General features: G+C 42.9%; 1 protein-coding gene across 2 annotated transcripts in view; it reads right to left on the bottom strand.

The window, feature by feature from the left end:
* Window positions 1–2,693: 2,693 nt before the first annotated feature.
* The window catches only part of mcu (mitochondrial calcium uniporter), a 59,647-nt gene continuing 46,599 nt past the window's right edge, over window positions 2,694–15,741 (bottom strand). For both annotated transcript variants that reach the window (XM_034101066.2, XM_034101065.2), the window contains exons 3-9: window positions 12,014–12,077; window positions 10,177–10,347; window positions 9,737–9,841; window positions 9,480–9,640; window positions 8,822–9,025; window positions 6,687–6,803; window positions 2,694–6,535 (exon numbers count right to left, since the gene is read on the bottom strand). In XM_034101066.2, the coding sequence (XP_033956957.1) occupies window positions 6,455–6,535; window positions 6,687–6,803; window positions 8,822–9,025; window positions 9,480–9,640; window positions 9,737–9,841; window positions 10,177–10,347; window positions 12,014–12,077 (903 nt within the window). In that variant the 3' untranslated portion in view covers window positions 2,694–6,454. The remainder of the gene's footprint in view (window positions 6,536–6,686; window positions 6,804–8,821; window positions 9,026–9,479; window positions 9,641–9,736; window positions 9,842–10,176; window positions 10,348–12,013; window positions 12,078–15,741) is intronic.

Here is a 15,741-nt window from a genome sequence, read left to right as displayed (position 1 = left end):
AGGGATCCATCCACAGGCCGGGGCTCACTGACAGCATAAACGACCAGTTTTAGAGACTTACAACTGACCAACTGTGTTCCAGCACGAGAAGCCCACAAAGGGCAGTGGACAGAGCTGACTCGGGTGTATGCTAATGGGAGTGTTAAATCTTACAACCAGATGGAGCTTGAATAACTTACTATGGCTATTAAGAGAACAAGGAGGCCAGCCTGACCTTAGTCAGCCTATGCCTTCTTTTCCGCACAGATGAAGACTTAGAGCTGACAGTGTCCTTATTGTTCTAATATAATGTGTTAAAGGATGAAGCTGGAGATATTCTATAATTTTTCTCACTGTCTACAAATATAATGGGAAGACTTGGACAACATTTTAACCCGTAACACTTTAATTCCATGTATTGACTAAGCCTGTTATGTTTTATTCCTGTGTTCTCCCCCCAGTATTGTTAAAAACAAATGTTAAACACATACATGAGCTACACAGGACACTGGACAACACCTTCATTCTTAAATAGAAAATCCGCATTCCCAAGACTCCTGCTGTAAATACTCAATAGAGCACCAACTAATATGTGTTAATCCACTTCTGAAAGTAGTCCCAGATAAACACAATAGTAGCCCTGGTTTGAGTATCATTTGCTAAAAGCTGCAATGCTGACCTGTTATAGGATATTACCTTGTTTTTTTATATTTTCATTAAAGTATATTTGTGACTACTAGCAACTTTCAAAGTCTTGCAACTTCAGTAGGAATAAAAAGGTTTGGGTTGAGTGTCGTGAATATCCAAAGTATTGGATGATGTACTAACACATTGTTGGTTGGTTTTGGTCTTTTTAAGGGTTTTGTTGAAAATAAGAATTTATATATAAAGAGAATAAGCAAGTCTTATCATTTAATCCATTGGGGAAAATACCAAATTTTCCAAAATAAACTCATTTTGGTAAAAAAAATTGAATATTATATTAGAAGATATCTGTTCTTTTGTGAGCAAATAAGAAATGTTACACTTACCTACACCGGCAACAACCTCCAGCAGCAGACTGGTAAGTAACCATAAAACCATGATGCGTTTTTTAAATGTTTGCTGAATGATAGTTTGAGTATGCATGTCTGTGTAGCTTTATTGGTTCATCCTCTTATTATAGGCACCTCTTATCTGCATGTGTCATTTTGTCAGTCTGTCTCACCTTGACCTCTTGACCTTTACATCCAGTGACAGGACCATCCTCCCATTGTTTGACACTATACAGTCCTCACATTCTCCTCCCTCCCTCCACACATGACCTTAAACTACACCAAACATAATCACTTTTTATTTTTTGCTGTCATGCTGTGAAAAAGTGAGATAGTGACTTTTAAACATGTCTTCATATATTTTCTGACTCACCCATCTTGATTTAAAGGACGTGGAAGAACGAGCAATGATCTAATCTGCAGGAGCATTAAACCAATTTGATTAATCTGTTTAGTGTCATGCTGAGGCGCCTTTCACTTGAAGGCGACGGCGAGGTTTGCACACTCAGGATTCAGAACAGAGTAGTCTGAGGACACCCTGTGCCAGTAGACTGAATATGTTCTCATTTAGCTTATTACTTGACTACTAGTACTGGCCAGAAAATGACTAAAGCTTGGCCCTTTCCATTAAGAGTCCTTTGTCTTATATGTAATCAAATCAATGGGGACATTAATCCAGGAGGCTGTTAGAAGGAATAAGGTGGAACACACTGTACTTTTTATGTGATTAAATAAGTTGACTTTCTAAATATACTGACAATGTTTAGGTTTCTTGAAGTGTTGTGTGTATGTGTTGCAGTATCAGCGGGGTTTTTTTGCCACTAGAGAAAAGGCATGTGGATGTCAATGTAAACAGTCATTTTGGACCACACTGAAATATGATAAATCTGAATAAATCTTGTACATTTGTAAACACATATCATGGTCCACAAAGGCTGAAGCCTGTTACTTTGTTGACCTTTACCTTGCCTCTGGTGCCACCAATAAGGGAACCTTTTGGGCTTAAAGAGAAATGTCCAGTATTTAACGGAGAGTCATTCAAAATGTGCCGTTTAGTTTTTGATGTTATTATGTCGATACTTTATTCCATCGTTTTAAATATTGTAATGCCTAACACACTGCTGCTCTTGTAACAAGAATTTCACGTTTTTTCAGATCAATAAAGTATCTATCTATCATCTATTTAATCTGGTGGTTGCCCTTAGCACAAATATGAAAACCTTGCTGATTCCCCACCCTTTCATCAAGCACCATGATCAGTCAAAATGGATGGCAAGATGGCAAAATTGGTAAAGATTTTACAAGCTATACATTAGCAAGATAGCATGTTGACATTAGCATATAGCTATAGCATGTGCATACAAACTAGTAATGAAAAAAGCATTATTTAAAATGATATTTACCTTTTATTTTACGTTTAGAAGGATCTTAAATATTCTTTCTCTTTCAATGTGTTTCCTAAAGTTTTCTAAGTTTCTATTTTCTAGTAACTGTGCGTCACTTACCTATTGTATACAAACAGTGTATTCTCTCAGGTCTATCTCTTAGGATGTCCTGTAGAGGAAGAGCTGGAGGCCAAGGAGATCCAGAGATGGTGGTCAAGACCTTGAGAAGCTGCTTCATGTTAATTCCTGAAATATGACCATTAATCACTTCCAGTGAGAACACCAAAGACGTCAACTGGACCACCGTCTCCAAAAACTGGATAAGGATTTTATTGATAATTGAATTACATTTCTCTTTTATACATATTTCATAAATGATACAGGATTTTACATTTTTCTTTTTTGCCAACGTTACAGCATCATGTCAACAGAAGAAAAACAGACAAGAAAAACGAAATAAAATTAGGTCAGAATGGAGTATTGAGTTCATTTCAAGTTCATTTCAATCTCATATTCTGCGTCACTCTATAGGCATTTTAAAACATCTTAATGTAAGTGCAGACAAACAAGATATTAAAAACATAACACACTTTGAAAACATAGAATAATAATGTCGCTTTGGAGGAAAAAAGGCTGAGGGTGGATGAAAATAACGGGAGAGAGGGACGAGAATGGGAGGTGATCCCCGAAAAAGCCTGACACTTTCTTTGGACTGAAATCCAGGACGTTAGTAACCGAGGTCATGAGGTCTCCTCCTTTACAGGTGCATCGAGGATGGAGGGTGTTTTATCCTTCCATTTGGGGAGTATTAATGCACTCTGAGGGAGGGGTTTATGGGAGTAAATAAGGTGAGGTTGGGAGTGGGGTTTGAGCAGTTGGTTGGCTGGGATTTAAGTCAGATTTGGCAGGGCATTTCTAAAGTCGCAGCCCTGTCCACTGCCCTTTATATCTAGGAATCTCTACAAACAACGTTCTTAAATGATCTCTGCAGTTTATTTTTTTTGTTGATAAATCGTCTTTTTTATTTTCACATAATTTCCCATGTAAACATACATTCATGCAACACCCTCTTTATAATAAAGTTTCCCTATATTTGATATATTTAGCTTTTTAAAAAAGAAATGAGAAAAAAACAAGGCAATAAACGGTGGATGGCGTGATAAAAAGAGGAGGTGATGGTGAGTTGTGTGGAAACCGCAGAGGGGAGGATCGGACTGCAGACAGCGGCTCTCTCACCTGCCACAGTACATCTCCAAGGAAACACCAACGTCACTGTGTGTGTGTGTGTGTGTGTGTGTGTGTGTGTGTGTGTGTGTGTGTGTGTGTGAGATGAAGTGGGATGAGGGCGGAATTAATTTTCTACCAGTCAGTGATTAGAGGCAAAGGATTCATGAATGATCTAAACTTTGCCCACAATGCACCAACTTGTCAAGACATGTATTAAACCAACACATGCATTCACAGGCGCACAATAAAGTTGATTTCCACTCTCAAAAATGTAAATGTAACCCTTCCTTTGAATAAAGGTGCATTCCAAATAAGAGATTTACTTTCTCAATGATCATATCATTGCTTTTCTACAGATAACTTAATTATTATCTACCTTTTAAATGTCATCCAAGAGGCACCAATTTCCTTGGAGATAAAACACACACACCCACACACACTAACAGATTTGACCAACTCCTGCCTTGAGATCTGCATGAATAACTTCTGATTTGACCTAAAATCATGCATTTTAATACAACATCTGCAGTTAAACATGGATCTCTGCAGTAGGATTCAGCCGACTGTCCACATGAGGCACACATGCAGGATGTTCATGTTCAGGGGATGTCAAGTCATTGCTTTTCTGCAGAGGCCATCGACAGCAGTTTTGGGTGAAGTCTTCAGAACAGAAAGCTAAGTAAAGCCAAACAACGGTTTATTCAGTGACCATCCCAAAATGGAAAACATGTAACATATGGCTTCTGATTCAACCTCAATCAGGGGGGGGGGGTGAGACTTCAGCTAGATGTGGCAAAGAAAAGTGTCCAATTAAGTACAAAATTGCAATAATGCTCCTACACATTCACACATTTCTACTGAGGGCATACCACAGCATGCAGTCTACCCTGCCTTGCCTTCGAGGGAGCAGGGGGGGGTTACAGCAACAGTGGGAGGAGAAAACTCAAAAAAAGCCTCTGTGAATAAATGCCATGACACTTTTTTTTTTTTTTATTCAGCCTTCTGTTACTTTGTCTATAAGCTTTGTGAAGGAGAATCCTATACAAATCTTATGTTGAAAAGCACATCACATGCTGCTAAGCTAAAGGCCAGGTCACTGAAAATCTGGAAATGGTCATTTTTCACCTCCAAGAACAAGACTTTGATTTGGAAAAGGAGAAATTATATATATGATATTGTGGGAAAAGGATTGCAGACGGATTACTCCTGCTGTATAATGAGGCTTTACTCGTTTCTAAAGCCACTCAGTTCATCAGATATACAAACATGCCTGTGGGTTTCTCTGAGACAATGGTCACTGCACATTTTAACCCCTTCATTAAGCATTTCCGCAGCATTTTTTGTGTTCGTGAGATGATTATAGAGGTCAAGCATGGCATTATCCACATCGACATTCTGCGTTGCTCAAAATCAATTCCGATCAGTCATTTTCACCCTGATTTCAACATGGTGGCCATGCACAGGAGCCTTACGCCCAGCCAGGATGTAGTTACTGTGAAATACATTGTGTGTTTGTCAGGACAAGATATGAAATAGTTAGTAGTGAATGCATACTTTATACTGCTGTGTGTGTGTGTGTGTGTGTGTGTGTGTGTGTGTGTGTGTGTGTGTGTGTGTGTGTGTGTGTGTGTGTGTGTGTGTGTGTGTGTGTGTGTGTGTGTGTGTGTGTGTGTGTGTGTGTGTGTGTGTGTGTGTGTGTGTGTGTGTGTGTGTGTGTGTGTGTGCGCGCACTGGACTGTTAGCAGAGGACCTTTCATGGCAGAAGATCTCAAGAGGATGTAAATTAGTTTCTGATTAAATTATGTTTGTAAGAGAGCTCCTCCCCCCACTGAAAAAAACTAGCCTCTGGTCATCTGTTTATTTGATTGTATACATATATATATTTATATTCTTTTCATAACAAATATACTATGGCTTTCAAAATAAAAAGTGCCAAAATATTTTTTTCGGAGTAAAAGAACACACAGTGATGTTGTTGTCAGTAGTACTCTCATACTTGCGCAGACCCGGGCCGCTACAGGACGTCAACAGGAAGAGGAAACGAGGCGTCGTCATGCCTATATCCTGCAAGGAAAGGTCACACTGGGAGGGACAGCTGTCCGTCACCTGGAGAAGGCGGGGCCCAGGGAGGGAGAGGCAGCAGAGTTCAGCCACAGGAAGACGGAGGTTCCCTGGTGGTGCGACTACAGTCAGGACTTCCTTGTAAACGTGTGGGATAGAGACTCCTGCCCCAACCAAGAGAAGGTGTGTGTGCCGACAGTTTGACTGCAAGAGGAAGCCGGATGTGTCGACCCTCAAATCGGCCAGGGTCGGTGTCCCATTGTACCCTGAAAGTCCCCCACACACACACACACACACACTCCACAATCAGCGCCCCTCTGTGTCTAGAGGTGTGATAATGAGTCCTGTTTGCCCCCTGAAGTTCCCTGCAGGCTGTCCCTCCGGAGACTTGAGGCGTATCCATAGTGCCCAGTTTTATTCCTTCATCATCGTTGTCCTTTTCATCATCCTCACCCTTCCTTCGGCTGGGAGAGTTTTTTCAAGTTCCCGGTACTCTCGCCATCCTATCTTCGATTTTTTTTGTAGCGGTTATCCTGTTGCAATTCCAACTGGAGTTTTCAGTCAGGAAAGAAAAAAAAAAAAAAGAAGGAAAAAAAAAAAGGGGGAAAACTAACTCACAGTCGAGAACGGGATGGGGTTATTGGGTGTGGGAGGGATGGGGGAGGAGAGAGTTTGGGGTAAATTGGGAGGGAGGAGGGTGTTGGACGGAAGAGGGAGGAGGAAAAGGAGGTTGCAGGAGCTGAGAGAGGAGGGGAGTCACTCTTCCCATCAATCTTTACTGGAGGTGAGCTGCTGGACTGGGAGCTGGAGCTGGAGCGGGTCCCGAAGACGCTTCAGATCCAACTCCACCTGGGGGAGAGCCGAGGAGAGAAGAAATATGAGCGTGTGGGGAACGGGGATGAAAACATGTCTTTGTACAGCAGTTACAGTATTCAACTGTAAACATGTGAGAATCCCCAGTGTGACTCATTTTACATCACAAGATATCTAGCAACTGTACCTCAGCAATATCATCCTTCAGCTGGTTGTACTTCTCGATGTCAAAGCGTGTCCTTTTCACCCCCTTGTGGAAGAACAGCAGATACTGTCTGTCTCTAGCGTCGGGGTAAATATACTCCTACAGGTTATGGAGAAGCACAGACAGAGCAGTTTGTAAGAGAAACACGATTATCAGATCATATTGTCCATGTTCTGCTTGCTGTTACTTGGGTCAAATCCCAACACGGAGAAATGCAACATAAAATGGACTCCGTGTCCTTGGGAGTTAGAAGACAGTGGATATTAATGAATGCTTAGTGAAGGGCAACACTGCCACCAGATCAAACTTGTAAATAGCTAAACATAATACTAATTAATGCAGGGTGCAGCTAAGAGAGAATCCCATTACCGTAATGCTTTGTTCTCTGGTTGCTCAAAGAGTTTCTGCAGAATGCCATAGAAGACTAAAGGAATCGATAGTGTCACGTTATTTGGATAGAGAAAAAACAAAACAGAACTGTTCCCACTAGGTTATAAATAGGATTAATGTGGTGATAACCTTACGATGAATCAGCTAAACCTTTAGGAGATGGACTTTTATTAATCCCTCGTGGGGAAATTGTTTCTCTGCATTTGACCCATCCTAGTGTTAGGAGCAGTGTGCTGCCATTTTGAACGGCGCCCGGGGAGCAGTGTGGGGAACGGTGCCTTGCTCAGGGACACCTCGGTAGCACTTGGTCTTGCCGGGACTTGAACTGGTGACCTTCCAGTTGCCAAGCCAAGTCCCTATCGACTTCGCCACCACCGCCCAGAGTGTATTTCGTATACATAATGTCATTAAATACAATTTATATAAGTTCAGATTGCTTTTTTTCATTGGCAAAAGTTAAGAGGAAGCATTACCTTATATTGGAGAAACCTGAGTTACAGACACTTTGGCCTTATTTTCTTTATTATATATTTTAAAGGGGCCCTATTATGCGTTTTTATAGGTTGTAATATAGGTTTTTATGAATGCCTGAAATGCCTCAATTGGAATCCTTTATTTACTTATATCTGCTCCCTGATCTCACGGAGAATTGTAAGTGGCTACTGCCTGAGATCGAATGCTGTGGTTTTATTAAATGTGCCAACTGCTAGGACTGTCTTAGGGAAGACAGCTTTTAGATGCGCAGCTCCTCTGTCTTGGAATAGTCTGCAAATTAAATGGAAACTTAACAATCTGGTGCCACTAAATGTTTTTAAAGCTCGGTTGGATGCTACTCAATCGGAAGCTATTGGTACCTTTTGTAAATGATGCTGTATGATGTCCTTTTGTTGTTCTGTTTATGCTTTTATGTTTCATGTGGAACTACTTGAGCAGGTCTCCCTTGGAAAAGAGATCAATGATCTCAATGGGATTTTATCTGTATAAATAAAGGTTTGAAATGAAATGACTTCCCAAACATAGTGGCAGCACTACATAACACTCGCCCTTCAGTTAGCAAGCACTACAACACATTGTACGCTAAGGGGTTGGCCAACTGTTGACCAATCACAACAGAGTCAGCCAGCTAACCAATCGGAGCAGACTGGGCTCTGGTTTCAGACAGAAGGGGAAAAGTAAGGGAAATAAATCACTTTGAACATTAAAGCATGTAAACATGTCAAAGCAGAGGCACAAAATACAATCATGAAACCTAAAGATTAGTAAAGTAGGGCCCCTTTAAATAGAATAGTCTGGATTTTTTAAGTGGGTTTATACAGTAGGGTGTACAAAGCCCTTCTAACTAAAGCTCCAAAGCGCACAGAGTACTTGTGCAATCACAATATTTATCTCCTTGCAGAACATGGCGGTTACTGCAACCATTAGTAAGATTGAGTAATTGTGTGACTTTGGTGAATTCAAACCAGCTTCAAACCTATGGTTCAAACCAATCCTTTAAATCAACAAAGTAACACAATAAATAATACTACGCCTAATGGACAAACACCTCATACAACCCCAGTTCACAACACCCATATAGCAAACAAGACAATCAATAATAGATTGTTAAGATTGATGTCATCATAACATTCCTCACCCTCACAGCAGCAGAAGATGCAAATCAAACTTCACTTCAATCATTAATTATGCATACTGTATATATTGGTGTGTTTGTCTTGTTTATTTCTCACCTGGCGAGTAAGCACGTAGTAGGCGTACATGAACATGGCCGTGCCGTAGGTGATAAAGTAGGTGACGGGCTCCATGATATCCCAGGAGTACTCCCACCAGGTGAGTCGGGCCAGTACACCAAACTGGGTGGCCATGTACGCCATGCCCCCCCACATCACCAAGGTGGTACGCCGCTCTGCCTTCCTATTCAGATCCACCCTCATCTGCACAGAAGTCAACAACAAGAAGAACAAAAGAGTCAGCTGGATCAAAAGGAGGTGGAGATGTATTGAGAATGTAGTGAGGAAGAAAACGTTATTGATATTCAGCTGTAAAAAGAATAGAGGCCCAAGGCAGCCATGATTAGACCTTTCAGAGACCCTTATCCAAAATCAGCTTGGCTCAGCTAGTCAGACTTTGAGTGGTAATCCTTAAAGGCTGATTGGAAAAACGGCCTGATATCTTGAACTAATGCAGATGAGGAAATTCGGAGCAGCTCCTTTGGCTTTCACTGAGCAAATTGTTTAATTGCTAAGTCACGTTCAATTATTTATCAAACACTTGCTTGGCTGGTGAAAACCCTTGTGATTATTCATGAGTCTAGTAAAGAGGAGACATTTACTTGTGTAACCAAGAACACAAATATCAGAACAGTTGAACTTGTTAAGGAAGTCAGACCTTCTCTAAGGGGCGGAGTTCAGAGCTGAGGTCCTCAAGTCGTCCAATCAGCTCGCGTTCCTTGCTGAGTTGGTGCTCCTCAATGCGTAGGGTGGTGTAGAGCTGCTGCACCAGAAACTTGACGTCATTCAGCCTCTCTCCCTCTTCGTGGGGTAGTAGCTCTGAAGGAAATGCATTCACATAAACAGGCTTTAATACAACACATCTGATGGCAATACAACAATTACTCTCCCCTAAATCTCTTTGACAGTCCTCACCTCTCCGTGGTGGTCGCACAAGGTGTGTGGTATCGTTGATGACAAGCTTGAAATCATCCAGCAGCAGGATGTCTATTCCTGTGGAGGAGGCGACCCTCGCTCCATCTGCAGAGAAGAGAGACAAATGTAAAGAAGGGGGCGATGATAAGAAGGAGCGCTGATGGGTAACCACTTCAAACACCCTCCACGTCTCTTGATAATCAGGCTGTCCGATTATCAAGAGTGGAAAGGGAGGGCAACTACACACTAAAGAGTAAGATCTCAAGTGTGTGTATATGAACAACCTGCTGGGGTAAATGGATGCAGTGTGTGTGTGTGTGTGTGTGTGTGTGTGTGTGTGTGTGTGTGTGTGTGTGTGTGTGTGTGTGTGTGTGTGTGTGTGTGTGTGTGTGTGTGTGTGTGTGAGTGCGTGTGCGTGTGCAGTACTTGTGTGTGCGTACCCGTGGAGTAGATGGCTACGCGGTCGATGCCTCTGTCCTCGGCCTGGAGCTGTTGCAGGAAAACTCCCACACTGTCGCTGAGAGGCTTGAGGGTGAACTGACAGCGCTCTCGCCGGGACGGCAAACTGACTGAGATCACCGGCAGCCCGTTCTGATACACCACTGTCACCTCTTTGAGGGGGGGGGCACGCAAGAACATGACAATTTAAAATGACACCTGAAGGTACAGATGAGCTATAATGATAACTGCTTCTAAACATAACACAATGTTCAATGCATTTATTCAACGTAAAATAAGTGATGTTAACCTAAATTCCTGTACTATGACCATATCTTTCACACATGCCACACTATATATATATTACTCATATAGGAGTAAAGAAAGCAGAACATATTCACATATATAAGCTAGAATCAGATTATTTGGACTTGGAAAATTACTCAAAAACGATAAATTGAATATCAGAATAATCAGCAATTATTCAAGTTGACATATAATAAACCAATGGATCTATGTTAGTAGCACTTACTGAGATTGTGTTAAATGCATACAGTATCTGCAAACTTATTCAGAATTATTCGTAAATCCTACATAAATCCTGATTCAACAGACTAAATCTCAAACATCAGTGCTCCCACACAATAAACAAAGAAATGCACTGACAGCTGTTTCTGCCAAAAAATAGGCATAATGTCGACTGTCAGTTGTTGAAAATCAATACGGCATAATATTGCTAACCTTTCCCTCATAGAGCTGTTATGTCGATTCCTTGATGCCAACTATTGATATTTGTTACTCTCATAGGAAGACCTCCAAATGATGGGTATGTGCTGGGACTGACCATCAGGATCAAGACCCACAATGCATGAAATGTTTTGGTTTTTCATAGCAGCAACACAATAAGAAGAATGAAATGAACGAGTCCCTGGGACTGAACTGAATGTGTTTCCGTTTTAAGTGTGCAGTTCCTTCTGTGCTGTAGCACGACCCTAAGAACTTGTGTTTTAGTTTTGAGTTTCTGCTTAGTGGCACTATATTTTTCTGTAATCCAGCTCTTATGGTGCGTAACCAAACTATGGTTATAATGAAGGCACACAGCTGTAGCCATTACCGTGCTGAATAGCCCCAAATGACAGAGCCACGAATCAATGGAGAGGGCTGTGAGTGTGAGTGTGTGCGTGCGTGCGTGCGTGCGTGTGTGTGTGTGTGTGTGTGTGAGAGAGGTAGAGGTGATTTGAGCTGCCTTGTTGCTGCTGCACCCAACAATGTGTTCCTGCGTGCCCACCGCAGTGAATCAGCAGATCTGTGCTTGGGCTCAGAAGGGAATCAGCCGGCAAGGGCCTCTTGACCATGTTCAAACACGCAGAGATGCAGACATTTGATTTCATCCCACCCCTCTGTTATGGTGACAATTTGAAACCTTGTCCCCAGTGTCACAGCTGCACCTGTTCCCTTTCTCCTCAGGCACACTGCTTAAAGTGCGAAGGTCCTATCCTACATTTACCAAGGAGCACTTTTAAAAACCAGCATGTTCTGCAGTGCTGCCTCCTCCTCCTCTCACCCCCACTTCTCTGCTCCTCCCTCTGGTTAACGCTCTCCATCTCTCCCTCCTCTCACACAGGTGAGCAGATGCTTCCCCGAGACAGATTCCATATGAATGAGTTCTGGATGTTAATTCCAAACGAGCCTCGGGTCGTTGTCGGATCAATGCGGAATTCCTTTAATAACAGAGCTCATTTATCTCGAGCGAGGAGAAAGAGGCTGGATTTGGGGGAAATCCTTGATATTGCTGGCGTGGACAGAAATAAGGTGGATGTACTAGGATGGAGGACTTACCGTCTGGAGTGGCGGAGGAACACAACAGTCTCTGGCCGTGCCATGTGGGGGCGCCCCTCCAAACCTGCAGGCAGAAAGAGAGAAGGGCAGAAAGCGGTTATTTTCCATTTGTACACAGATCTTTTATATCTAATGTTAAGTGTCTGTCCCGTTTACTTCTCTGATTCTCAATGTGCAGGACTGACTGTGTATTACGTTACAAAATGGCTTCCCTTTTGTGTAAGTTTCTAGAAATGTTCAGACATTCAGGCCCCACCCAAGAAGTGCAGATCCAACTGCAGCTTCTCGGAAATATTTTACAAAGGGGATGACGCATAAAAAAAACCAAGTCTAAATATACCAGTACTCGGGCACAGAAAAACCCCACTTGGAGGAATCCACCACAGTGAGAGACACAGAGAGAAGGCAGCCAAATGCAGCATGAATGTATCGCAGCATGAATGTATCTCAGTATAAATTCTCCAGTTGTGTCACAGCCTGGAGTTAGCGAGTGTGGGAGGGAGGGGGGAGGGAGGAAAGAAGGAATATGAACAGAGGAGCAGAGCTTGGGGAAACCCTCTTTTTTTTCTTCTGTTGCTAGTGTACACCCAGCAAAGTAGGAGTGTCGGCACATGCTTCGAATTACAGGACTCGTCACGTTTTATGCTGAGCGGCGATGAAGCATTATCGTGCTGCCAGATCTCCTCACACTACACAGAAAGATCAGAGATGAGGATATCGAAAAGAAGAAAGAATGCCAGGGGGCGAAAACAGAGATTCATTTATAGTTAAGTGCACAAACGCAGACACAATTCGCTTTTACACCAAAAAAAAAAAAAGGATCGGTTTCTCTTCCAATTTGTCGTGGTTTGAGATACCTTAGTTCTGCAAATGGATATGTTAACGCATACGTTCTCCTATGAGAGCAGAGCATCAACCACTAAATCACACATTCATTAACCTTTCCATCTCTGGAGGGACAGGGCGTCTTGCACACTGTCAATGCTTTAAAACAGATGGTTAACAGATTTATGACATAATAATAATAATAATAATAATAATAATAATAATCCTTATATTTATTATAGCGACTCTCAAAGCGCTTTACAAATACACATTACACATACAGATCATACATACATGTAATGGTCATCTACTGTGGACAATACCCACAGGAGCAAATTCGGGTGAAGTGCCTTGCCCAAGGACACAACGGCCTGACGCAGTGGGGCGGGAGCGGGTTTCGAACTGGAGTTCCCCAACGCCCCCTTGATCTAATGATCAAACGCACAGACCACTGCGCCACCCGTCCCGACATGCACACAATCTGACTGTCACTCAGTCAAAATCCAATGTTCTTCACTAACATATCCTTTAAGACCCTGACAGTTATGGAGTGAACAGTTATCCCAGGGGAGAGCAGGTGTACATGCAGGGCTGTGTGCACTGAAGTGTATATGCCGTCACTGCGAACATATGCTTCCTGGAATCAGAGAAGTGAGAAAAACACAAGCTACCTGAATACCTGTCACGGCATTTATTCACTAGACAGCCAGAAAATGGTGGACCACCGCAGTACAGATGTCCTGTGATACATGCGGCAACAAAGGAAACTCAAGATGTATATCCATCGTATGACACATGAGAGGGCACAGTGACTGCATGGACCTCAACAAGTATATCATGTTTCATTGGCGGGTCACATTTCTATAGTATTCTTAAAGCCTTGTATGGTTCATCCTACAATACAGGCAGACAGTGTTCAACTTTATGCAAGATATGATATGTCAGGGAAATCAAGCATCTACCTGACAAACACAGCCGCCAATCAAACACTCTTGGTTAAAGTCCAGGATTTCGATCAGGGAATGTGTCTGCCAATCATCTCGTCTCCGTTGTGGAGGGGTCAATGTTAAGATAAACACAAACAACTGTCCCTTAGAACCATGAACAATGCTGTGAATTGTCAATAGCTGCCAATGACTGATATGAATTAGTAACGAGGTGCTAACCAGTCTGTTGTCAGCTCTGGATCTTCTTCACTGCTGTTTTCATCATCCTCAATGCAACACTGCCTATGCGCCACACAGAGGCTCAGTGAGGGGCCACAGAAGGAGGGCTTGCTGATATACACATTTGTAGTGTTCTTGCTGCATCAGAAATCAAACTATTCTTGTAAAAAGCAGAGATTAGAAAATGTGAAAAAAATATCTGCAGCAGTGATGCAGATCCACTTTAAACTGAGCTCCAGAGATATGTATGTGTCCTCACTTCAGGATTGTTAAACTTGTGTCTTTTCCAAACCACCAGGCCAAAGACGACAGATGCGCGCGCGTGTGTGTATGTGTGTGTGTGTGTGTGTGTCCTAAATGAGAATGCTAAATGATGTCCCATGGCACAAAAGCAGAGCCCAAATAGGCTGCTGATCAGATGACATGCTGAGAGAGGCGTTTTGGCCGGTCTGGAATATCTGCACAGTCTGCACTGCTCCACTCGTTCATTAACTTCAGCTGCTTGAAGCCTGGCGGAAAGATGTCGCTAAAATACCCTCAACATCCCCTCCTCATCCCCACAAATAGGGGGCTGGTTTGCATGTACACCCATTAGCAGAATGACATGTACCTGTGAATGTACCTCTGTGTGCAGGTGGTGTGTGTGTGTTTGTGTCCACCCGTCTGTTCACCAGCCTGTGTGTCAGCGGTAGTTGCAGAACGCTTGAGCGAGACCCCCCCCCCCTCCTCCTTCTATCCCTCGGCACACAGCCACTGAAAGGCTGCCTGAAATATTTAACAGCGAAGCAGCAGTCAATAGCACAGCAACCTTGGAATCAATGTCATACCGGTAAGAGAGGGAGAGAGTAAGAAAACGGGCAATCGACATCGGCTTTGGAAGATGGACAGATGAGCTGCAGGAGTGAAAGAGGTGTGGAGGAGGAGAGGAGAGAGGATGCAAGGATAAATGGAGCGGCAGCAAGGGAGCGATGGAGGGAAATGAAGACTGGAGTAAAACGGTGTGATTCACAAAGTGCATTTCTAACCATGTGCTGCGTATACTGTACCCTGCAGCAGACACAGAAACGTGACTACCGTGTGAGTAGTATGGTGGCAAGAAAAGAGAGATGAAGGGAAACAGAGGAAGGGAGGGAGAGATGAGAAGAGAGAGTGTGATGAAAAGCAGAGGGAGCGAGGACAGGAGCAGTAGACTTGCTGGGAGGAGAGGAGGGGGGGAGACTGCTGATCACTGCAGTAAAGGAATCCCTCGTCTAGAAAGGGGGGTTGCCCCTCGTATTCACCCACCCTCCCTCCCTCCCTCCCTCCCTCCATCCCTCCCTCTCTCCCTTACTCACACTGAATCCTGGTGTGCTAGTTTTGATCTACTCTCAATTCTCATCTGCACTGCGCTTTAATTTCCTCTGCATCTCATCATACCACGTGTTTCCTTCAAATTAAAAATGAACAATCCTCCATTTAAAACCCGCTTTCGTACATGCAAAGCCCACGGGGACCCAATAGATCAAACAATATTATCTGTGGGAGAGGAAAATACATTTGATACACTGAGGAAAATATAAAGCTTCTGAGTAGAGGTCCATACTGAGTCCTTCCCTGCTCTCACGTGACGTAGATACAATATGGATCTGCAGTAAAGATAAATCATGCTGAGAGTACAACAACGTAGCAATTGCACAAAGAGGTGCCAGGAAAAAAGAAAATCCACACATCATAAACCCAGGGAGGGATCGGCACACA

Source organism: Pseudochaenichthys georgianus, chromosome 15, assembly GCF_902827115.2.
Source record: "Pseudochaenichthys georgianus chromosome 15, fPseGeo1.2, whole genome shotgun sequence".
NCBI lineage: Eukaryota > Metazoa > Chordata > Actinopteri > Perciformes > Channichthyidae > Pseudochaenichthys > Pseudochaenichthys georgianus.
Note: the sequence above shows the minus strand (reverse complement) of the source record. Positions and strands in the feature narration are given on the sequence as shown.